This window comes from Nelumbo nucifera, chromosome 2 (assembly GCF_055504915.1).
Source record: "Nelumbo nucifera cultivar China Antique chromosome 2, China Antique-T2T, whole genome shotgun sequence".
NCBI classification, from domain to species: Eukaryota; Viridiplantae; Streptophyta; class Magnoliopsida; order Proteales; family Nelumbonaceae; genus Nelumbo; species Nelumbo nucifera.
The window spans coordinates 11,345,927-11,370,967 of record NC_142650.1 but is presented as its reverse complement, the minus strand read 5'-3'; the positions used below and the strand labels follow the sequence as shown (position 1 = coordinate 11,370,967).

General features: G+C 40.1%; 1 protein-coding gene and 2 non-coding genes across 3 annotated transcripts; all 3 read left to right on the top strand.

Moving 5' to 3' along the window:
* Nucleotides 1-602: 602 nt before the first annotated feature.
* On the top strand, nucleotides 603-675 carry TRNAK-CUU (transfer RNA lysine (anticodon CUU)). The gene has a single exon. It is a non-coding gene; the product is annotated as a tRNA-Lys (tRNA).
* Nucleotides 676-6,628: 5,953 nt separating this feature from the next.
* Nucleotides 6,629-6,710, top strand: TRNAS-CGA (transfer RNA serine (anticodon CGA)). Its single transcript has one exon. It is a non-coding gene; the product is annotated as a tRNA-Ser (tRNA).
* An 83-nt stretch (nucleotides 6,711-6,793) lies between these two features.
* Nucleotides 6,794-23,499, top strand: LOC104597292 (eukaryotic translation initiation factor 2 subunit alpha homolog). Its single transcript, XM_010258753.3, has 7 exons — nucleotides 6,794-7,474; nucleotides 10,426-10,482; nucleotides 10,576-10,662; nucleotides 10,744-10,890; nucleotides 11,027-11,131; nucleotides 22,752-22,850; nucleotides 23,058-23,499. The coding sequence occupies exons 1-7, from the start codon at nucleotides 7,091-7,093 to the stop codon at nucleotides 23,211-23,213; spliced, it is 1,035 nt and encodes a 344-aa protein (XP_010257055.1). The 5' UTR covers nucleotides 6,794-7,090; the 3' UTR covers nucleotides 23,214-23,499.
* Nucleotides 23,500-25,041: the final 1,542 nt, after the last annotated feature.

The window sequence follows — 25,041 nt, the reverse complement described above, 5'->3', positions numbered from 1 at the left end:
TAAAGTAGTGTGTGTATATATACACACATATATATAGAGAGAGATGATAGATATAGATGGGAATGAGATACTACATATATATATTATAAAGAACATGCATAATGCATAGGAAGAGCTTTGACCAATCAAAGTCCACATCTAAATTTTCATAAATACCATCTGTTTGGTTAAGATGTGTATGATATTGATTGATTGGTCACAAGTTCTTCAAATATAATGTCTTTTTCAGTCGGTATCATAGTCGAATCCTTAGATCAATCATATACATATTTAAAATAAATCAAATATATTATATGTTGTTTATAATATAATTATATAAATATGTATATTGTACAATATTAAGTGGACTATCCAATAACTCAATTGGAAGCCTAACCAATGCAAAAAAATGCAGATTAGATCGGGATAGACTCAATTAGGCCGGTCCATGTTACATCCCTATATATATTTTTTGGGTGGGGATTTAAATATAATGTATGTTTTTGGGCCAATATATAATGAGGATACATCACTTATTTGGTTGGTTTGATTTGGGGGAGCAATTCCTTGCGCTTGACAAAGGAATTTAGATAAAAAGCAACTAAAAATAATTAAAATGCAAAGCTTGTCTAGCTCAGTCGGTAGAGCGCAAGGCTCTTAACCTTGTGGTCGTGGGTTCGAGCCCCACAGTGGGCGTGTTTAATTATTTTATGGGATGATTTGGGTAAGAAATTAAACTATTTCCACTCAAATGGGTTAATCCATGTTCCCACAATTAAATAATAAAATTCAAAAATAGATAAAATGCAAAAAGATATAGAGATTAAAAAAATGGAGACACTTTTAACATAATATATTCAACATATTAAACAATAATAAGTATGATAAATCAAAATGTTTTAATTAATGATGGAAATGGATTATAAAATTTAAAACCAAATGGGAATAAAACTATTTTTCCTATTGTCACTCATTAAATCTCATATTTAAGGTATATTCTCTCATTAAATCATATATTTAAGATATACTTTTATCATCAATAGATTCTACTAATTAAATCCACAACATTAATTTTAATAGCATAAAAATAAATATTTTGAAAAGTAATTTGAAGACAAAACCATTTTTCTTCCCTCTTGGTGGTGGATGAGCAATTTAACCATTTGGGGTCAAATGGGTTAACCAATATTGTCATAATTAAATAATCAATTAAAAATAAATAAAATATCAAAATACAAAAAAGAAAAAAATAATTGGGTATATCTTTAATATTATATATACTAAACAAAAACAAGTATTATATGTAATCAATAATTTTATTAATGATGAAAATGGAATGCCAACTCTAAAATGAACCTGAAAATGAAATGATGTCATAATTAAATAAGAAAATTTTTAGAAATAAAAATACAAAGAATCACAAAAATAAAGAAAAAAACGGGGCACTTATTTGTTGTTATATATTTATAAAAAGATGAAAATATTTGATACATTTCTAATATTATACAATCATTGTATTGAATAAAAATAAGTATTATACATAAGAAATAATTTTATCAAGGATGAAAATATAATACAAAGTTTAATATCAACAAGAAATCAAACTATTTTTCTTTTTATGTGGCAGGTTAGTGGTTTGGGTCTTTTTTTTTGTGGGTATTCAATGTTATGCATCATTAATAACTTTTCCTTACCCCTTTTTCTCCAAAGTGCAAGTTGCAGGATTTGATTCCACGTCAACGCTTGAATAAACCAACTAACACACCAGCGAGCCAGCCCTTGACTGGTAGTTTGGGTCAAATGGATTAATCGATGATATGATAATTAAACAATAAATCTTAAAAAATAAAAAAAGATGCAATTAATAAAAAAAATAAATAAATATTATGTATTAATTGTGTCAAATAAAAATTAAGTATGATATGTAAAAAATATTTATATAATGTAGATGAAACATATGATCTAAAATTGACTTGAAAACAAGGCTATTTTATTATCTATATGGTGGGTCAATGATCCAACTTTTCAAAGATACTCATGATGCCATAATTGAATAAGCAATATTTAAAAAAGATAGAACACAAAAAATAAAAAAGTACAGAATAAGCAATATTTAAAAAAGATGTAAAATTTGAAACCAATTAGAAATAAAACTATTTTCCTATTCCCTCTCATTAAATTTCATATCTAAGATATATTCTCTCATTAAATCATATGTTTAAGATATATTTTGAATCATTAAATTATACTAATGAAATCCACAACATTAATTTTAATAGTATAACAATAAATACCTGGTGGTGGGTAAGCAATTCAACCATTTGGGGTCAACTGTGTTAATAAATAATGCCATAATTAAATAACAAAAAATAAAATATATAATACAAAAATAATAAAAATTTAACATATCTCTAATATTGTATATTCATTATACTAAACAAAAATAAGTATTTAAAAAAAAAGAAAATACAAAGAATCACAAAAAATAAAGAAAATTTTGGGCACATATCCAATGTTACAAATTTACAAAAATAAAATATTAGGTACATCTCTAATATTATACATTCAATATATTGAAAAAAAATAAGTAGTTTTGGGTAAAATAACAAAAATAAGTATTAAACATAAGAAATAATTTTATCAATGATGGAAATGTAATACAAAATTTAATGTTAGCCTATAAATCAAACTATTTTCTTTTTGGGTGGTGGGATAGTGGTTTGGGTCAAATGGATCAATTGATGATATGATAGTTAAATAGTATATCTTTAAAAAGATAAAAAAGTATAAGTAATCAAAAGAATATATAAAAATAATATTTTAATTATGTCAAACATAAATTAAGTGTGATAAGTAAATTTATTTTTATAATGAAGATGAAAAGTATATTTTAAAACTGATATGAAAGCAAATCTATTTTCTTATCTAGGTGATGGATCAATGATCCAACTTTTCAAGGAAAATTATGATGTCATAATTGAATAATAAATATTTAAAAAAAAGATAGAACACAAAAAATAAAAAATATAGAATTTTGTCAAAAACATTTGAGAATATTTCTAATGTTATATATTTGTTATGTTAAATAAAAATAATTATTAAAATAAGTTTATTTTGAATCATGTTGTTACTTTTGTTAATTTTCAATTTCTATATGTAAAAGTCAAGTAATTAATATGAAGAAAAATATCTCACGTGCAACGCCGCACGTGCTTAATGACTAGTTACGTAATTTGTATAAAAATCAGGGTTGTATTTGATGGATCTAGATAAGTGTGATTTTTTGGTAATGGACCCAATATGTGGATTAAGTCGGACCCTCCTTCCAAAGAGTCTGGATCTCTTGCTCACACAAACTCTGGCCACGTCTACCCACATAATATTGCAACCACACATGGAGAACATCTCATCCTCCTACATAGTATTATGCAGGGGGAGATGTTCCCAATTCACAGGGGTAGTGTGTTGTGGGTAGACATGGGTAGGAGATCCGGAATCCCTCCCAACACGTACAAATAAAATGATTGTACTTCGCTACTATGAACTACCATGGCCGACCAACTCTCGATGTATACTTCTCTATTTATTCTTTTGGTAGAAAAACAATATTTTTATTAATGAGAAAAAGCACCCCATACCTATGAACCATGATGCAAGGGCATATAGTGTAGGCAATAGGCTTAATTGACCCAACATGAACCAAATTAAGACTCCGAATCACCTATTCACGAGAACTCAGCCCACGTTTACCCACAACACACTATCCCCGTGAATTTGGAACATCTCCCCCTGCATAATACAATGTAGAAGGATGAGATGTTCTCCATGTGTGACTGCGATGTTATGTGGGTAGACGTGGGCATAGTTTGTATGGGAAGAAGATTCGGACTCCCAAATTAAATCAGTTGAATCCAGCCTGAGCGATAAATTAATAAAATTTGCCAATGGCATATAACTGGCCACCTCTTATTGACATGGCATATAAGGCCCTGTTTGGTTTGCAGGAATAGGGGCCTTATAACTTCTCCATATATATTATCCATTCGGAATCAGAATGGGCTATTTCGATTCCAATTGTTTCGTTGGCAGAATCAGAATTCCATTCCCATTCCTATTGGAATGGCCATTCCCTCACCCTACCCCTCCCATGGGAATGAAATCTCATTCCTTCTGGTTCTAATTCTCATTCCCATTCCTGTCTGAACCAAATAGACTATGGGAATAGACCACTTCGACTATGATTCCGATTGTGAACCAAACAGACCCTAAGATTCTACAAGTGTTTACATTTAAGACAGATTAGGAAAAATACATAAGTAGGGGACCATTTCCAAATGAGGCCCCACATGAAGATTTCCTCTCTTAACTTCAAACCAAAATCCATCTCTCTTCCTATGCACGACTTTGTTGCATTCATCACCAAATTCCCCTCTTGCCACTCATTGATTATTCAGAGTCTCGCCCATGCCTATGTGGAGTGAGATCAAATCAGCCCCCCACAATGTCCCAAAGAACACCCCCGCCGTGTATTGGGAACATCTCCTGATGATAATACCACAAATGATGATGTCATCATCGGGAGATGTTTCCAATACACGGTGGGAATGTGTTGTGGGACGTTGTGGGGGGCTGATTTGAGTTCATGTGGACTCCATGCTGCACATGAGGAGTGTACATACCTCGTATGAGGCATTTAAGTGTATGCTTGGTTTATAGTCAGAATTGGAATCGAAATTGAATTCCTTTGGAATCAGAATCGGAATTGTCTATTCTCATAATCTATTTGGTTCAAACGGGAATGAGAATGTGAATTGGAATCAACAATAATTAGATTTCATTCTCAAGAGAGGGGTAGATAATGGCCATTCTCTCAAATGGGAGAATGCCATTCTGACTCCATCCAACCAAACGGTTCGAATCGGAATAACCTATTCCAATTTTGATTATAAACCCCTATACGAACCAAAAGGGTATCAACATGATATGCCCCCTATCGAGCATATTGTATTGATAAGTGATCCATATGTCTTTTTTAATATTCTTATACTCTGATTGTCAAAAACTTTTTAATCTCTTCACAATTTATACTAGACAAAGTTCATGCATAGAATAGATGCATTAGGCTCACATCCGAAGGCTGTTGCTTAGTTTTCAATCATTGTCGCATATTCATGTAAATGTAAATAGATAGTTAAATCTAATGACCCACCTTTTTGCTTACTTTGCTTGTAAGAGTAAAGTCACTCTCGTATATAACTCTTCTACCCACAATTATATAAAGTTGTTTTTTAATCAATGAAGCTGCTTTTGTCTGCCAAAAAAATGTTAAATAGCCTCTAAACCACCCCTGGCATGTTTTAGAAAAAGCTGAAAAATATATATGAGTACAAGGTTCAAAGTGTCGATACACACACTTGTGATCTATCGAGGTGTATGAACATTGAACCTTAGGTGTTCACAACACAACCTCCTTAAAAGTCAAAACTAATTCATAAAAAGACAAAGTAATGAGTGCAGCCGCTTTAGCTTTTGTCAAACAACTCTTAACTCACCTCTTATAGCTTGTGATTGAAACATTGAGGTGGTATTCAAGAACCATTACACTAAAATGACAATTTTTGGTTTAAACCACACGTGCAAAAGATACAGATTTATTTATTTTTCACTCATAAAAAACAATTTTCATTTTTTTGAACCATTATATGTGAGCATGGACTCATCATTTGTCTTTGATTTATGGTTATCATCTAAGAGAGATATTATATATAGTCACATTGGAGTCCGAATCTTCTCCTCACAAAGTGCGTTTCACACCAACCTCATAGCATGCTCTGGCCACACATTGGGAATATCTATCATACTTGTATTTATTATTCATGGAGAGATGTTCCCAATACAAGATGGAATGTGGCTATGAGGGTGCCATTTGTGAGGAATAGATCCCAATTTGGAATTCAGATTAGCTGAATGCTTTATCTGTTTAAAAAGATATAGGCTCCATGTATTTAATACTGACATAGAACCTTATCATAGCTCCACAGCCCCTGAACAACTAAACCTCTCTCCCCAATTCATCATAACGGTGTTTGAGACACACTATATGATTGTCATATCATGTTTTACAATAGGAGAAAACCACGTTTACTAGTTGAGAAAGCTATGAAAAAGGAATTATTTGGCTAGTTTTGGAGTTATGGTTTGCCAATTGCAAAATATTTTATGTTTGTAAACATAATGAAACACGAAAACAACTACAAATCAATCACCCATAATTATTATTTATTACACCCATTCGTTAACTTGCCATTGGTTTTATTGACCCTTTTCCCTACATTTTCCTTTCTTTCCTTACTTTTTCCTTCAAACCAAACACAATCTAAGTGTTGACAATTGCAAATGACATTTAAAATTTTTCAAAAGGGTATCATACCTAAGAATAACGAATCAATTAGCATTCATTCCAATTCATGTGGGTTTTTAACTAGTTAAAGTTTTTCTAGAAATTATATATTTTCATTACTATAAGATCTAAAATGTTAAAATTTATGGTTACGTTAATTTAAAATAGCAGGTTAGTGTGGATCCGACAACAAAAACTCGGAAAGGAATGTTAATATATATAAAATAGTTAAACATAAAATATCAAGTTGTCGATATGTCCGAGTGGTTAAGGAGACAGACTCGAAATCTGTTGGGCTCTGCCTGCGCAGGTTCGAATCCTGCTGTCGACGTTCTTTTTTCACTGAAGTTTCTTTTGACAGTTTGACAGTTTGAAATATTACCATTTAACTCAATGCTACTCACCAAACAGCCTCTCTCCCTAGCCGTTTCATTTGTGATTTGTGTAATCTCCCCAAAAAAATGTGCAGACTTTAGCTATCGGACCCGTGCTTGGATCTGCAGATTCACAGTTTCACTCTGTCTTTAAGTCTTAGCAAAAGGTTCCACCGTTCCAATCGTCGCTTCGAATAGAAAATTAGAAAACCCTAGTTCTTTTTTTTTTTTTTGCAGGCAAGAACCCTAAATCTTTGTTTCTCGTTCCCTTTGGCCTTTGCTCTTAAAATATCCGGAGATTCAAGAGCCCTTGAAACCCTAGCGTAGCTCCTCAAAAATGGCGACAAACGGGCCGAACTTAGAGTGCCGGATGTACGAGGCGAAGTACCCGGAAGTTGACATGGCGGTGATGATTCAAGTGAAGAATATCGCCGACATGGGAGCTTATGTTTCTCTTCTTGAGTACAATAACATAGAGGGTATGATTTTGTTTTCGGAGCTCTCTCGTCGTCGGATTCGCAGTGTGAGCAGTTTGATTAAGGTCGGGCGACAAGAGCCGGTGATGGTTCTTAGGGTTGATAAGGAGAAAGGTTATATCGATCTCAGCAAGAGAAGGGTCTCTGAGGAAGACATTCAGGCCTGCGAGGAGAGGTATAACAAGAGCAAACTTGTTCATTCCATCATGCGCCATGTTGCAGAAACGATGCAACTTGATTTAGAGGTACGTGAATTCATTTTTTAGTCCGTCTCTCCTATTATGAAATGCGTTTCTATTAATTTTCATTTCTATTGGGTGCTCTGAAGATGAGTATTCAAATCCTAAAGCTCAATGCGCCCCAACGGGGAGGCGGTGAGTCCATTGGGTCTTGATATGTGAGAGTTAAAAGCTAGATTATGTACTTGATTAAGTCTTTAAATTCTCATCTTCCAAGTGTACTTCTAAGGGAAGCTAGTAACTATGTGTTAAATTCAACTAGAAACTCAATGTGGGTTTGTTGTTTCAGTTAATTATTTTGAGTAACAAGCTAATTTGGTCTCATTTACTAGTGGTGGTGTACTTGGTTGCTTATTTCTGGTTTGTTTTTTCATTTTTAATGCCCCTATGGAAGAAATAATAACTGTTAGGTTGTAATTGTTGTCAAAATATATTCATCAAAAAAATTGTTGTCAAAATATCTATTGGCCCATTTATCCATTCTTCCCCAATTGATGAAGCTACTGCATCTCGTCTGTCAGAAAGGAAAGACTGCGTTACAGAAACTCTAACATTTTGCTGTGACTGTCTTATATCTGGCTATCAGATATTGCATATGCTATGCTTGTGCTAGATTTCTTCTATATTGCTATGTGCAACCATGGTTCATACTTAGCTATCTTTGATACGGGCTCGTGGTTATCTACATGATGCCAAGGCTCCCTTCCAAGCTGAATTACTGAACAATGCGACAATGTCTTTATATATGGTTGAATGGCTTATAAAGTTTTGTTGTTATAGAAACCTCTTGAGAGAGTGACCAGTTGGAACTTTGCGACATGGGATGGAAGGACCTAAATTATTCAAAAGTTAAATACTTAATTACTTGGGGCATCAACCAAAATAGAAGAACCAACTTTCTCAAATTTGTCACTCTCTTATGTCATACTTTTAGGTCAAAATATCAGCCGTTTGGTGGGATTATCTGCTTATCTTTCCAACAAGCCTAAAATCAAACATTCAAATTACTATATTTGGTGAGCTTTATTATTTTAGGATTTATAAGTGGTTTTTGACAGGATTTTGTATTTTCTTGAGAGTCTTAGTTTATTCACATCTTGTCTTAGTTCATATCCTTTTCCTTATGAAAACGTCCCAGTTTAGGTCTTATCTGTATAATCAGAAACTGATGCCAGAATGTGCAATATTTGCAAACAATTTGAGAACTTCCACACACATGATGTTCTCTCTTACTTGTGAATATATATTTTTTTTATTGTTGTAAATTTAGCTGCATTTATTCATATCCATATAAAATTTGCATATTCATTTGCAAAAAGAGTTGCAATGTCTTTGTTACTACAACTGGTTGGAAGTAGCAAGGATTTTGGGAAAGTAAAATTTCAACATGAACCTGTCCTAATGGTTGTGACGTGCTTGTCCACTGGTCATGGGTCATGCTTGTTGATCTTCATCTTCCATGGATTAGGCAGGTGAACTATATGCTAAATCATCTTGTTCCCCTGCTATGGTGTATTAGTTGTCTCAGTTTTCTATGGCATGACAAAGTCAGTCAATCCAAAAGTCGGGTTTGGTGGTGGAGTGAACTGGTGGGAGAGAAAATTGGTGGTTGGAGGAGAGAGGGATGTGGAATGCTGATGGAAAATGGAGGGAACTGTGAGGGAGAGAGCCCAGAGTCTGGATCTGCTCTTCACACCAGCCTCACAGCATGTACCAGCTGCACATTGGGAACATCTCCCGTACATGTACCAGCCGCACATCAGGAGATGTTCCCAATACACGGTGGGATGTGGCTGTGAGGTCGGTGTGAGGAGCAGATCCCAACTCGAGACCTGGCCAGAAGAAGAGAGTGAGAGAGTTCAGGTCTGGGTTCCCCCGAATTTGGGAACCCAGATTCTTTATATATTTTTCTTTTTACATAAAGGAACTTATTTAGAATCTTCTTACCATCTCAATATGGGTGGCCAACTGTTTACCCTTTCCCACCCTTGCTTGACTCAAAGCTAGGCCTGGTTTAATATTTCATGACCCGAGATGGTTTGGGTTCAAGTTGGGTTAAGTGGGTCTATTGCCATTTATAAGTCTATGTCCTTACAATTAGTATTAAAAGATTGCCAGGGGGTGGCTGAGTGCTCACTTTGGTTATGTATACTCCTTGTATACACTTTTTCTCTTCAATAATATCATATTCCTTACCTTTTCAAAAATAAAAAAACCTAGTGTTAAAAGATGCAGTCATCAGGATGATTTGATGGGCTTTATTTATTACCCAGAAGTGTTGTTTGGTTACACCTAAATATGATTTAATGTTGTAATCATTGGGCCTATACGAAATTATATCTGCTTATCTTGGTGCTTCTTGATATATATTCTCCACAATGAAGTACCAGTATGGGAACTTAACCGGCTGCCCTTGGATCTATTTGTGGTAACAATCCATGAGCTATTTGAGTTAATCTAATGTTGTGATAATCTTTTCATTTGAACTATACTCAGGTTCTTATGTTGCTGATCTATATTTATTGTGTTCTGTTATTGATGATTCTTATTCTGTGGGTTTAGACAACCTTTTTCTTTTTACTTTTAGATTGGAGAAATGGAAGAAACTGAAAATGTTCTCCAAATACTTGAATTTTCTCTTTGTTCATCCCTCTTTATTTTATGGTATTAACAACTTATCATGGCCTTGATTACCATTCACTAGAGTTAGTGGAATGTGTGTATTACAGTTAACTGATTGGTTGCACACTTGTCTTACTCAGCTTCTTGATATGTTGAGCTTGTGTGCTCCTCTCTCTCTTTTCCTTTGCATGTGGTTTCCTTTCCAGGTTCCAAATGGTTTGATTTCTTTTTATTCCTTTTGCTAGCATAACTCAATACTTGTTAGAATGTTTCTTGAAACTGTTGCATGTATTCCCATGTGCAACCTGCTGAATGTTGGAGTTTAAACATTGCAGGATTTGTATATCCATGTTGGTTGGCCTCTGTACCGCAAATATGGGCATGCTTTTGAGGTGATACCCCTGAACTTTTCATTTTTGGTTTTTAAAGGAATTGTTTGCTTTTGATCTTGTGGTTATTCTTCCCAAGTCTTCTTGTTTGAGCAGGCATTCAAGATAATTGTTACTGATCCTGATTCTGTTCTAAATTCACTTACTCGTGAAATTAAAGAAGTTGGTCCTGATGGCCAAGAGGTAATGAAATTGTACCTGGGATCTTGATCACCATCTCTATTGCTGATTTTCAAACTAATTTGCAATTTATTTATCTTACAGGTGACCAAGGTAGTGCCTGCTATGTCAGATGAGGTTAAAGATGCTCTGATAAAAAACATTAGGAGGCGAATGACCCCTCAGCCATTGAAGATTCGAGCAGACATTGAAATGAAATGTTTCCAGTTTGATGGGGTTCTCCACATTAAGGTTTGATCGTGGCTATCCTTTGCTGCCACAATACCATTAGTTGAAAGTTGAAACACTATCATTACTCCTGATTGTGCACTGTGCCTTTGGGGCTGAAAAATTCTGTTTGTAACCTCATAGCATTTTTAATTTGCAGGAAGCTATGAGGAAAGCTGAAGCTGCTGGTAATACTGATTGCCCAGTGAAGATTAAACTGGTTGCTCCTCCACTCTATGTTCTAACAACTCAAACTCTTGACAAGGTCAGTTATGAGTTTTGCACTAATTTGGTACGGTGAAGTTACTATGACCTATGTTATTACTTGTTCGGATTCATGCATTTTTGCTACATTTTGTGGTTGATTCTATTCTGTTATCATTTTATCACTTCGATCTGCTCATTTATTGCTTTTCTCACCTTATTTTTAAATTTTAATATGATAGTCCATGTTATGGGGAGCATTGCTTGGTGTAAATGTAAAAAAAAAAAAACTGAGTGGCAAGTACGAGTACTGGGTTTCAGTCTGAGTGTGGTCACTTTGTATGAAAAAATGCAAAGGTTAGGTCCATTTCCGGTCCATCCCTCCCAAGACCCCAGATATTTGGGACCTACATTGAGTAAATGGTCTTTTTAGTCCATGCTATGGAGTTCTTCAGTTCCACGGGGTTTATTTACTTGTTTATTTATATATTTTGGTGGGGATTTGGGTTTTTTCTGTCAGTAGCATACAAACCCAACCTTAATAACAGAGAAGATGAGTTCATCTGTAGCTAGATCCCACCTGGCCTCAAATTTAAGGGCTGTTGACCCAAGCCCAATGGAACTTCGTTTCATTGGGTCTTGACTTATCAGCTTATCATGGGTCTTGACTTTGGAACTTTGTTTCATTCATAGCTCTTTCAGCGTATAACATGTAGGGAATTAACAAATAACAAGTAATTTTAGAGAACAGCAGAAGCATCTTGACCTGAAGCTAAGTTGGCTTTATTTGGTCATATTCCAATGGTGGAACTGATGTGAAATATTCAATCTAGAAAACTGGCAGTGGTTGGACTGTGGGTGTGGGATGCTTCAGGTATGTTCACAGCCAAGTCTTTCTTCAAGAAGCTCAACTACTGACTTTTTTTTTTTTTTAATTTTATTTTATTTTGGTTTTTTCCCTCAAGTCCCAAAATCTAGTGCTTGCATTACTGTCATGAGTGCTCTTTTTGGCATGTTGAACATCCTTTGGCAAATCAAATGCCTAACCATGGACAGCCTACTATATTAAATAAGGAAAGAATAAATTCTTCACTTAAGAGGCCATCATAGTTCACAGAGAACATTTCAACCTATGTAGCAAGTTGGGTAAAGACTATGGATGTTTTTGCACCTTTTACCACAAAGATATTCTCAGAAATATGCAGTATGTTGTGTCCTTCCCCTCCGTTAGAGGCATTTGCATACAACGGAGCCTCCTGACCCAAAACACTATTAAGTTAAAACTTTGACGGATGCAACTTAGGGAATCCAGGTCCTTTTGGAGTAGGGAGGAGTATGTAGGATTTAGGAATTTGGAAGGAAATATATTAGCTATCAAGTATGGAGCTGTTGGTTTTGGAGTTCTATTTGGAGTTTTGGACAGAATTGTGAGACGGCGCTTCAAGGGTCAAGGATGGCAAAATCCCTACACTAAAGAGATAAATTAATTAAAGGGGACTCACACATGATCATAGGCTGGATAAAGGGGAAGTATACAGGGCATGGAACTATGGAAGTACAGACATACCTTAAAGGAGATCAATAAATTGGCATTGCAGCTAAAATGGACACCATGTTCAGCCAATAGTTGTAAATGGACAGGCAAAATGGGGGTGAAAAGAACTTGTATTTATTGAGTTTAACCTCTCAAGCAGACAGAAAATACTAGTGGTGGGTAGCTGAAGGTAGCAATCTGCTAACAAGTGGTGCTTGACACATTATAGATGTATATGGATTTTCTTGCATATATCAATAAAGTTGTTAATTGTTACTGGTAGAAACCAGATTCTTCATTTGAAGGAAGTTAGAATAAAGGTAGATACAGAACAACCTAAGGCTGACAAGAATATATTCCGATGCCAATATAATCAAGTTATTTATCAAAATAAAGAAAAAAATTGACTGTAAGACAACTTGATTATTTTAGCATCTTGATTTAAGTCAACAATCCCAATGTTTGACATTTTTGTTGGGTGGATCATTCAGTCATTTTTGAATTAAGCATGACTAATTTGCATCACCTTGTGCACGATGGTGTCAGACGAAGATAAATTTTTTTGTTTTGGTAAGTATGAAGATAAATTCCTTTTCTTGATTAAGGGTTTGGCTATGGGACTAGGGGGTCTGGAATCGGAATCAGAATGGATCATTCCAATTCCAACTGTTTGGTTGGGCGGAATCGGAATACCATTCCCATTCCTGCTGGAAATCTGGAATGACATTCCCCATTTGAGGGAATGACCATTTCCTCCCCCTACCTTGGGAATGAAATCCCATTCAAGTCATTCCAATCCAGATTCTGATTCCTGTCCGAACCAAACAGACTATGGGAATAGACCATTCTGATTCCGATTCCAAGGGATTTTGATTCCGGTTCCAACTGCAAACCAAATGGACCCTAATTTTTTGCTATCAATTTCTTTTTTTTCCCTGTCCTGAAGTGATTTTAGTGGCAGTGCCCTCCTGATGATCTTACTTGTATAGTTTATCTATGTTGTTCCAAGCCATATTAGTAAATTAGAGCAAGTTTGCTAGTTGGGTTGTGTTACATGTATGGAGTCCAAAAGAGCCATGTTTTGTGATCTTATCTCATTTTTTTTATCAGAAAAAAGGTAATTTTATTAAATTAATTATATATGTTAGTACAACTTGACAACCATAATGCTGTCTCAAAATATCCAAGGGTAGTTCACAATGAAGCCCAAAAAAGTTGCTGCTTTTTATTCCCTTGCTTATTAGGGGAATCAGCTAACCCGTTTGCACTCCTCACCCTCTTGAATTCAGCATTTATATCCTTTGCAATCCTTTTGAAGACATGTTTAAGAGTCCATGGGGTATGTCTATTACAACTTGCACAAAAAAGGGGCAATAGGAGAAATAACTTCATTTCTAGGTTGGAAGAGGAGTCCAGAATCATTGATGATACACAAGAAGTGATGGAGGAAATTGGAAGATTCTATATCAATCTATATAAGGCTAATCCAAGCAGAAATGTTTTCTTGGGTGATGTAGAACCGGAAAGGATTGGGGAGGGCCTAAGGGATTGGTTGGAAAGGGAGTTTGATGGAAAGGAAATTTGGGAGGCAGTTAATACTATGAAAGGTGACAAGGCTCCAGGTCTTGATGGGCTTAATATATCATTCTACAAAAATTGTTGACATGTGCTAAAAGAGGATGTTTTGAGGATGTTCAATGGATTTTGGAAGGAGAAAATTATTGAGAGAAGTGCCAATGAAACTTTCATATCTCTAATTCTGAATGTGGAAGGGGCCTCTAGAATCAAAGGTTTTAGACCAATCAGCTTAATTTCAACCCCATACAACATAGTAGCCAAAGTTCTCTCTAGAAGATCGGTCTTACATGATTTTGTAGGCTCAATCTAGATGGCTTTTGTGGAAGGCATGCAAATTTTTGATGGGGGTGATGATTGCAAGTGAATGTGTTGAATCAAGGCTGAGAAGCGATCATCCAGGTTTAGTTTGCAAGCTTGATATTGAGAAGGCTTATGATCATGTGAATTGGGGTTTTTGGAGGATTTCTTGGTTAGGATGGGTTTTGGGGAGAGGTGGAAAAGTTGGATATTTGTGCATATTTTTTTGGTTTCCTTTTTAGTTCTTGTCAGTGGGATATCCACACCTTTTTTTCCAAGCACATAGGGGCTTGCGACGGGGAGATCCGCTATCACCATTGTTGTTTGTCTTGGTAGAAAAAATCCTAAGTACTTATTTTCTAAAGGAGCATAAGTTGGGATGCTGGAAGGGTTTAGAGCAGGAGGACCTGGAACCTCTATCACTCATCTTCAATTTGTGGATGACACATTGGTATTTTTGGGTGCGCCAATGGACCTCAGGTTTTATGAAATATTGGCAGGTCAAAAGATCAATTTGAAGAAGAGCGTGATGATTGGGATGGGTGATATCCCTGATGCTTTATTGGAGGGCTGTGCTTCAGCTTTGAGTTGTTTGGTGAGGGAGTTTCCTTTTACTTATTTTGGGTCTCCCTATAGGGGCAAAAGCTTCGGTCTCATTTACTTGGCAATCGGTTCCCGAAAGCATTGATACAAAACGGGCAGGTTGGAAGGGAATGTATCTTTCTCTTGGTGGAAGGATTACTCTTATTAAGAGTGTGCTTTCCACTCTCCCGGTTTATTACCTCTCACTTTTTTGAAGGCTCTCTACATTGTGATAAATTCAATTGAAAATTTGTAAAAGGAGTTCTTATGGGGAGTTAAAGGGATTGAGAAGAAATTCTACTTAGTTAAGTGTGATAAAATGTGCACTGAAAAAAAAAGATGGCGGCTTGGGGATAAGAAAATTGAAGATATTCAATAAAGCCCTCTTAGGAAAATGGTTATGGAGATTTGGGTTGGAGAGTGAGGCGCTTTGAAGAAGCGGGTGGTGGCTTGCAAATATGGAGTTATTGGTTTCGGGTAGGATCTAAAGAAGTGAAGACATCTTATGGGGTAAGTGTATGAAAAGGGATTATGTGTTTCTAGTCCGCTTTTCTTAACCTTGTTTCCTTTAGAGTTGGTGATGGTTCAACAATCTAGTAATGGTCTGTTCTCAGTCAAATGCTTCTATAAGTCCCTCTCAAGGTCAAGTGGAGAAGATTCAGGGTTGAAAGGCATTTGGGGGAACCCTGTTCCCCTAAGGATACACATCGCTTAATTGTACCAGAGTCACATATCACTCCTGTACGTACCAAAGTGGTATTAAAGCAAGGTTTGGGGGAGGAGGCACACATGGATCAGATTGAATCTGAACTTGTTATGGACACGACACCCGGCAACACGCTGCGCCGCAACCACATGCAGCAGCGTGCCTAGCGGCACGCACCGCCCGGCAGCGCGCCGCGGCACAGGCTGCATGCACCGCCTGGCAGCGCACCGCGGTACAGTCTGTCACACCGCCTGGCAGCAGCACGCACCGCACGACAGCAACACTCGACAACAGCACGCACCACACGGCAGCGACACACACCACACGGGTGCAGCATGCACTTCACAGCAACAGCAAGGTGAGACGCACGCACCAGCGGTAGAGCGGGGCCCACACGACAGCTCATCCGGGCGGGCCCACACTTATCCGGCCACAACAGCCCTGCTCGCCAACGCCAGCTGTACCTTTCCCTTATCCCCTATTTTTGTGTTCCCCTTAGAAGTAGGAGTTCGAGTTTCGATAGAAGTTTAAGTTGCGATAAGAGAGGGACTACCTTAGCCGAATACAAGAAGGAAACCCTCTTGTAACCTATTTAAGGAGCTGATTTTATTCAATAAAGGTATCGAAATTTCAGTCAAGAAAGAGAGCAAGGTGAGTTAGGTGATCTCTTGAACAAATCACCCCTTAGTCCGCCACCATAGGGTCAACTCGCAAGGCGAAGGGCAAGGGAAGGCAAGGAGTTTTCCCCACAAACCGCCCCGTGACGAGATCCTACGCCCGGGCCCATAACATTTTGGTATCAAAGCCAAGCGTCATGGGCGACATGGAGCAGCTATCGTCCAAGGTTCACGAGCTGGAACACCGTCTCGTGGAAAATCACGCGGAGGTAAGAGAAGTTAAAGAGGATGTTAGGGAACTTCGGCGTCTATTGGAGTTATACTTCTCCACCAGGGAAGGGAGCCCTGAAGGGGCAGCCACTAACCACAACCGCCGCCCAGATCGGACAGAGGGCTCCGGTAAGCGACAGAACGGCACACCGACAACAGCAATCATACCCAAATACAGTCGTCTAGAGTTCCCCTCATACAGCGGCAGCGGTGACCCACTTGGATGGCTGTACCGCTGTGAGCAATTCTTCCGCAATCAGCGAACAGAAGAGAAGGACAAGGTCAGCCTGGCAACATTCCACTTGACCGATGAAGCACAGCTCTGGTTCTACCGAGTGGAGCAGGAAGAACCATGCCTTAGTTGGGGCCAGTTCAAGTCATATTGCCTCCTCCGGTTCGGGCCCCCATTAACGAGCAACCCCTTGGGGGATCTCATTAACCTCAAGCAGACCGGGACCGTCACGGAGTATCAGCGGCAGTTTCAGACCCTTCTCGCCAGAGCCTCTTCAGTTCGGCCAGACTAGCAGGTGGATATGTTCACAACCGGCCTATCTGAACCTCTGAGAGTTGATGTGGAGATGCAGAGCCCACCCAACTTGGTCACAACAATGAATCTGGCCCGAGCCTTCGAGCGGAAGCTGCAGATCAGCTGGGGGCCGTCCAGCATGGGGCGTCCCGCAACGACTTGGGCGAACCCAAGGTCTACCGTAGGAGGGCCTTCGATGGCCGCTAACAGGGAACAACACCCTTTCACCAATAGCACTACACGATCTGCAACTAACATGGGTAGCAGCACGACAACACCTCCCATCAGACGCTTATCCAGGGCCGAGATGGCAGAGCACCGAGCCAAGGGCCAATGCTTCAACTGTGACGAGCTGTACTCAGCCGGCCACCGTTGCAAACGGTTATTCAGCCTTCTGGTAGACGAGCTGGAGGAGGAAGAAGAGGAACAGGCGGCACTAGAACCCGAGATCTCCCTCCATGCCATCACTGGAGTCCAAAACTCCCAAACCATGCAGCTGCAGGCCCAGGTGGCAGGAAAACAGGTACGGATTCTGGTTGACTCAGGAAGCACCCACAACTTCATCAGCAAGCAGGCTGCGCTCCAACTGAAGCTACCAATGGAAGACAGACCGTGGCTCCAGGTGGCTGTAGCAAATGGGGAGAGAGTTCACAGTCCAGGGATCTGCTGAAGCGTCCAAATCCAGGTGGATTCTGAACCATTCCTCGCATATCTATTTGTACTGACCCTAGACGAGTTCGACATAGTATTGGGAATTAAGTGGCTCATCACCCTCGGCCCTATCCTATGGGATTTCAGTGCCCTGACCATGACATTTGACTTACATGGGAAACGGGTCACCTGGAAAGGGACCAAGATGAGAGCAAGAAAACCATAGGTGCATACTCTCCATGGCGGCGCCTTGCACACTACAGAGATGGAGAGGCTTCTTGCCGATTTTTCAGATGTGTTCTTAGAGCCGAAGGGCCTTCCACCTGGTCGGTCGTGTGACCATCGGATTCCCTTAATACCAGGGGCATGTCCCGTTGTCGTGAGGCCGTACCGCTACCCGCACCTACAGAAGGACGAGATAGAGAGGCAGTGTACAGAGATGCTGGAACAGGGAATCATACGCCCCAACCGCTCTCCATTCTCTTCACCAGTCTTGTTGGTTCTAAAGCAAGACGACACCTGGAGATTTGTGTGGACTACAGGGAGCTCAACAGTAGAACCGTCAAGGACAAGTTCCCGATCCCGGTGGTAGACGAATTGCTAGATGAGCTCCACGGGTCTTAGTACTTTTCTAAGCTGGATCTCAGGTCAGGTTACTTCCAGGTCCGAATGGATCCTAAAGATGTGGAGAAAACAGCCTTCCGAACGCATCACAACCACTTTGAATTCCTGGTCATGCCTTTTGGTCTCACCAATGCCCCATCTACATTCCAGGCCCTGATGAATGAGGTATTTCGGCCCCACCTTTGTAGGTTCGTCCTAGTATTTTTCGACATCTTAATTTACAGTACTTCGTGGGTGGAGCACGTTTGTCACCTAAGGACAGTTCTGGAGCTGCTCCGACAGCACAAGCTCTTCCTAAAACGAACCAAGTGCTCTTTTGGAGAGCCGCAGGTCCTTTGCCTAGGCCATATAGTCAGCAGGGAAGGAGTCTCGGTAGATAATTCCAAGATTCAAGCCATTCGGGAGTGGCCCAAGCCTCAGACCATTAGGGCTCTCCGCGGGTTCTTGGGGCTCACAAGATACTACCGCAAGTTTGTAAGGGACTATGGACTTCTGGCGGCCTCATTAACCAAGATGTTGAAGAAGAATGCATTTCAATGGGATGAAGCAGCTAACACCGCCTTCACAAACCTAAGGGACGCACTCTCCACTACCCCCGTGCTGCAACTACCAAACTTTGACCAAGAATTTACGGTGGAGTGTGATGCGTCTGGCATAGGCATCGGCGCAGTACTGCAACAGCAAGAGCACCCCATAGCCTTCTTCAGTCGCAAACTAGCAGATCGGCACCTCAAGCTACCGGCCTACGAGCGCGAATTGATCGGGCTGGCCAAGGCTGTCCAGAACTGGAGGCCGTATTTGTGGGGCAGCCCTTCGTTGTCAAGACAGATCACTACAACCTCAAATACCTTCTAGAGCTGCGGCTTACTACCCCACCCCAATAGCACTGGGCAAGCAAACTGCTAGGGTTTGACTTCCCCGTAGACCACAAGGCGGGAGCCTCTAACCGGGCCGCTGATGCGCTGTCCATGCGTGAAGAGGACACGACACACCTTTGCGCGGTCTCCCAGGCCCGCGTGACCCTACTGGAGGACCTAAGGAGCGTGTTGCCCCAATCACCAACATGGAGAGACCTGGTGCAAGAATTGCAGTCTAGCACGACCAAACCAAACTGGACCGTCCACGAGGGACTTGTGCTGTACAAAGGAAGGGTATATCTCCCAGCAGATTGTCCCTTGATTCCAGCTATCCTCGCTAGCATCCACAATGCCACCCATGAAGGGGTTCAGAAGACGTTACACCATGTCCGTGCAGATTTTCATTGGCATGGTATGCGAGGCTCGGTTAGAGATTTCATCCAGAACTGCTCCGTATGTCAGCAACAAAAGTGGGAGAACTTACACCCAACAGGTCTCCTGCAGCCTCTTTCTCTCCCAACGCAGATCTGGGCCGATATCTTTATGGACTTCGTTGAAGGCTTGCCTAAAGTCGGTGGGAAATCCATCTTATTCGTAGTGGTGGACCGCTTCTCCAAATATGCTCATTTCATTCCATTGTCCCACCCCTACAGTGCAGTTTCTGTGGCCCACGCCTTTTTCACACACATCTTCCGCCTACATGGGCTGCCCGAGTCCATCGTCAGTGACAGGGATGCAGTTTTCACCAGCACCTTCTGGAAGGAGCTATTCAGATTGCAGGGCACGACCCTAGCCTTTTCCTCCGCCTATCATCCACAGACGGACGGGCAAACAGAGGTTGTCAATCGCACCATAGAAATGTACCTCCGTTGCTTCGTAGGGGACCAACCATGACGCTGGGTGGACTGCCTTCCTTGGGCCGAATACTGCTATAACACATCCTACCACTCGTCCCTTGGCATGACTCCCTTCCGCGTGGTGTATGGGCGAGACCCCCCTCGTCTTCTCTCCTACGAACCAGGTTCAACACGGTTGGAAGAAGTAGACCGCAACCTCCAAGACCGCGATGCCCTACTGGCTGAAGTCTCCTTACGTTTACAGCAGGCACAGGCACGCATGAAGATAGCCTACGATCAGCACCGCCGCGAGGTCACCTTCCAGCCAGGACAATTCGTTTGGCTAAAGCTCCAGCCCTACCGACAGCTCTCCCTTAGGCGACGGGGCCCCCAAAAGCTGACCCCAAGGTTTTACGGGCCCTTCAAGGTTCTTCGACAGATCGGGAAGGTTGCCTATCAACTTGAACTGCCAGAGCACATCAAAATTCATGACGTCTTCCATGTGTCCCTACTAAAGCCTTTTACAGGGACTCCCCCCACGCAAGTGCCTCCTCTACCCCCTCTCAAGGACAACAGACCCATCCTCCAACCTAGAGCTCTTGTCCGGTCACGCATCAATCAGGGCACTTTCGAGGTTCTAGTAGACTGGGACGGACTACCATCAGCGGAGGCCACTTGGATTCCCTGGACCGACCTGCACAACGCCTACCCCGACCTCGAGCTTGAGGACAAGCTGGTTGTCCAGGAGGGGTGTAATGTTATGGACACGATACCCGGCAACACGCTGCGCCGCAACCACAGGCAGCAGCGCGCCTAGCGGCACAGGCTGCACGCACCGCCCGGCAGCGCGCGGCGGTACAGTCTGCCCGCCACACGCCTAGCGGCACGCACCGCCCGGCAGCAGCACGCACCGCACGGCAGCAGCACGCACCACACAGCCGCGGCACACACCACACGGCAGCAGCACGCACCTCACAGCAGCAGCAAGGTGAGACGCACACGCCAGCGGTAGAGCGGGGCCCACACGACAGCTCATCCGGGTGGGCCCACACTTATCCGACTACAGCAGCCCTGCTCGCCAACGCCAGCTGTACCTTCCCTTATCCCCTATTTTTGTGTTCCCCTTAGAAGTAGGAGTTTGAGTTTCGATAGAAGTTTAAGTTGCGATAAGAGAGGGACTACCTTAGCCGAATACAAGAAGGAAACCCTCTTGTAACCTCCTATTTAAGGAGCTGATTTTATTCAATAAAGGTATCGAAATTTCAGTCAAGAAAGAGAGCAAGGAGAGTTAGGTGATCTCTTGAACAAATCACTCCTCAGTTCGCCACCATAGGGTCAACTCGCAAGGCGAAGGGCAAGGAGTTTTCCCCACAAACCGCCCCGTGACGAGATCCTACGCCCGGGCCCATAACAGAACTTTCAAGGGCTGACTGCTGAACAGGTACAGCTTGCTGCTGTACAAGAGCAATTACAATAGAGAATGGAAGCTATGTTCACTGTTATGAGTAGGATCCTGAATGGGTCAAGCGTGAGAATACGGGTTTGAGCGTGGAGTGGCCGCTTTGTCCAAAAAATGCCAAAGATTAGGTCTGTTAGGACTGTATCTACTCTACCCCTCCCAAGACCCTAGATAGCTGGGACCAAAAATTGGGTAATCCCCTTTGATATCTCAGATGAAGAGCCATTGATCTCATTTACTTGAGCACTTTGAAGATTTAAGATGCTTGTTATCCAGTTTGTTTTTGTGCCACTTCTTTCTTTATGGGATATTTTTAGTGCTTTCTGTTTGTAATACTTCACTTGAGTGCACCCTTGCCTGATCTTCCATATGATCCTGTATGCAAATTCTGCTAGGCAGGCTACTAATAAAAAGCTGTTAAGCAAGTTGTTGATGGAAATTTTTTGAAGAAATTCTCATACAACATGATTTACTTAATTAACAATTCAGCTTTTATTGTTTTGGGTAATGTTCATTTGGGGTATCTAATAGATGGTCCTCTTAATTACATCTCTGCAAAAGGCTGATAAGACCACCCTCTGATTCTGACTTGGAGGTGAAATGAACAAAATAAACTAACCATATGCAATTACTGAAATTTTCTAATGAAAATTCTGGATTCATGTTCCTCTAAGATTGAGAGAGGATGAGGACATAAATTTAGAGAACAAATAAACTTTTCATATACATATTTGTTAAGTTGTCCCATTATTAGATGGGCCTTCTAAATAAATGCTCATTATTACTGTTTGGCTTGTGGACCTTTTATGTTCACTGGGTCACCTGTTTTTTAAGTTGGATGTGATAGCACACAACCAGATGCATACTTATTACATAATCCCATCCTTGGAGAAGAATCAGATCATTAGAATTTAAGACCAATTTAGAAATCTGTTTAGCATTTATCAAAAAAATCTGTTTAACGAAGTCAAGTTAAAATTTTATTTCAACACAATCCTTCAAAATGCAAACCTTGCATGACGGGTAGAACTAATCATTTCCCCCCTTAGTTATATGTAAATGCTTTGTTTCTAGCACAACTGAATTTCTTTATAAACATGACTATCACTGTTTACTTAACGCCATTTGTATTTTTGTTGGGCAGGAACAAGGAATATCAATTCTCAATAATGCAATCAAAGCTTGCACTGATGAAATAGACCGCCACAAGGGGAAACTTGCAGTGAAGGAAGCACCTAGAGCTGTGAGTGTCGTTGTTTACACTTTAAATCTTTAGATATTATTCTCTGTGCATCAGGCGTATATATGCATGTTGTGTTTTTTGTGTTGGTGGGAGGGGGGGGTGCTTGAAATGTATTTTATATGTAGATTACCACAGTTTGAGAACATATAAAGAATTTTCATGGTTTATTTTTTTTGTTGTTTCTTATTGTATGGTGCATTGGTGTAGGTGAGCGAGCGGGATGATAAACTACTTGCTGAGCACATGGCTAAACTACGACATGACAATGAGGAGGTTAGTGGTGACGAAGACAGTGAAGAAGAGGAAGATACAGGGATGGGTGAAATTGATGTGGAAAATGCGGCTTCTGGGATAACTGAGTAAAAGCACAGCAAATTAGATCGGGATTGGAACATTCTTTTTCTATTGTCATGCTTGAGAGTAGTTGTATAGAACCAGTTTCCATGTTTTGTGTCATTAAGCCCTTTCCCAATCTAGCTATTTATTTAACAGGTTTTTTCTAGTTGGGAATGGCCATGTTCCCCTGAGTTAATTTGGAGGATACTTATTTGAAAAATACATCATCGAAACAGTTTTGCAACTACTATGGTGTTTGACAACAGAAATTTGAAATGGGTTACCATGGCTATGGTGGAATCATTTTATATCACATGGTACTATGGTAATGATTCATGACTAACCTAAATTTTAACTTATTCTTAATTATGATCTGCTTTCCGTGGAAGCTACAGCATAGATGAAATGTGGGACAGTGGTTTTCAGTTTTCACCTAAATGATGATGTTTCGTTCTTCATGTTGGTATGTCTATCATATTTGGGACCGTCTCAACTACTGGGTTATTGGCATCTTTGTTTTCAAAAGCAAAACCATTTACATTGCCAAACACCCCCCTTGCTGATATGGGTCTACTGCATTGATTTTGTTGGTTGATCATGCAGGCACCGAGGCACTTAACCTTGACCTTGAAGCCTGGAATCTTCGTGAACTGATTGTTTCGTGTACACTTAAAATGAGTCACAGGGCTAAGATCTTGCCATCTGTAATGTTTAATGTCGTTGAAATTTTAAATTTTACTTGAGTGTATTGTTAGAGAAGCAAGTGGTTGACCAGCTAGGATGCATATTGTCTGGTTGACCTTCCGGTGGTACTCTTCTGAGAATCTAGATTTAACCAATGTGATAGCACTACTCTAAAGTTAAAGAATTAAACCAATTTGGTCATTGTAATCTCTGGAACGTCCAAGTCTAATAGCTGGCCTTGCTTTTAATGTTCTGCGTAGCGAGATAACTTGGAACCGATTCAAACTTTTCTTGGTGGTAAAAAAAAAGGTTCTACAACGATCATCCATATTACGCTTGTTATTCTTTATTCTTTCATAACACACACCATTATTAAGGATTAAATAAAATACTTCGTTTGGCATTAGTCAAAATTCCAGATATCTAGTTATTTTTGTTTGGGTTTGGGGCGGAGGGGGGATTAAAAAACTTATGTTGGGAATTTGTTAAAGTTAAAATGACCCAAACCCTAACCTGAACCTGATGTAATTGAAATACTTGACGTCGTGCAACCTGATTTGGAGCCCTTAGTTTAAGTTTGGTAACACTGGGGCAATGTCAATTGTTTTTTTTCCAAGGTATTGACAGTCCACCTTATCCCAACAGAAACAATTGCTCCTCTCCTTTGGTTTTTCGGCTCATAATAAAAGTTTGGTTTGAACTTCGATTTTTTGAAAGACTAGGCGTACGTTACATTAAATTATATTATTTTTGGTTAAGTAAACAAGCGAATGCCAAGTGCTAGGCTCCCAGCCTCCCTAGTCTCACTGATTTTTTTTTTTGCGATCGAAATATTGAAATATGTGACTTAAGATACTGGTCCAGTGTGTCCAGAGTCACCACTCCACATGCAGACGCCGTAGTGGACGTGGCCCGAAAGCTGGACCTGGACGGGGGGTGGCGGGAGTGCCAACGAAAAGAGAACTGTCATTGACCAACGTTGAGGGATACAGACAGACAGTTTTACTTCTACCTACTACTGGTGGGATGGGTACTGCCATTGGGTAGCGTTGATTTAAAATTTGCATTTCCCCATTAACAAACATCATATTTATTAAGACCAATATTATTGCTCCGTTTTGTTCAAGTAAAAGTATACTGATATCGGTGCCCCATTGTATTAATAATATCA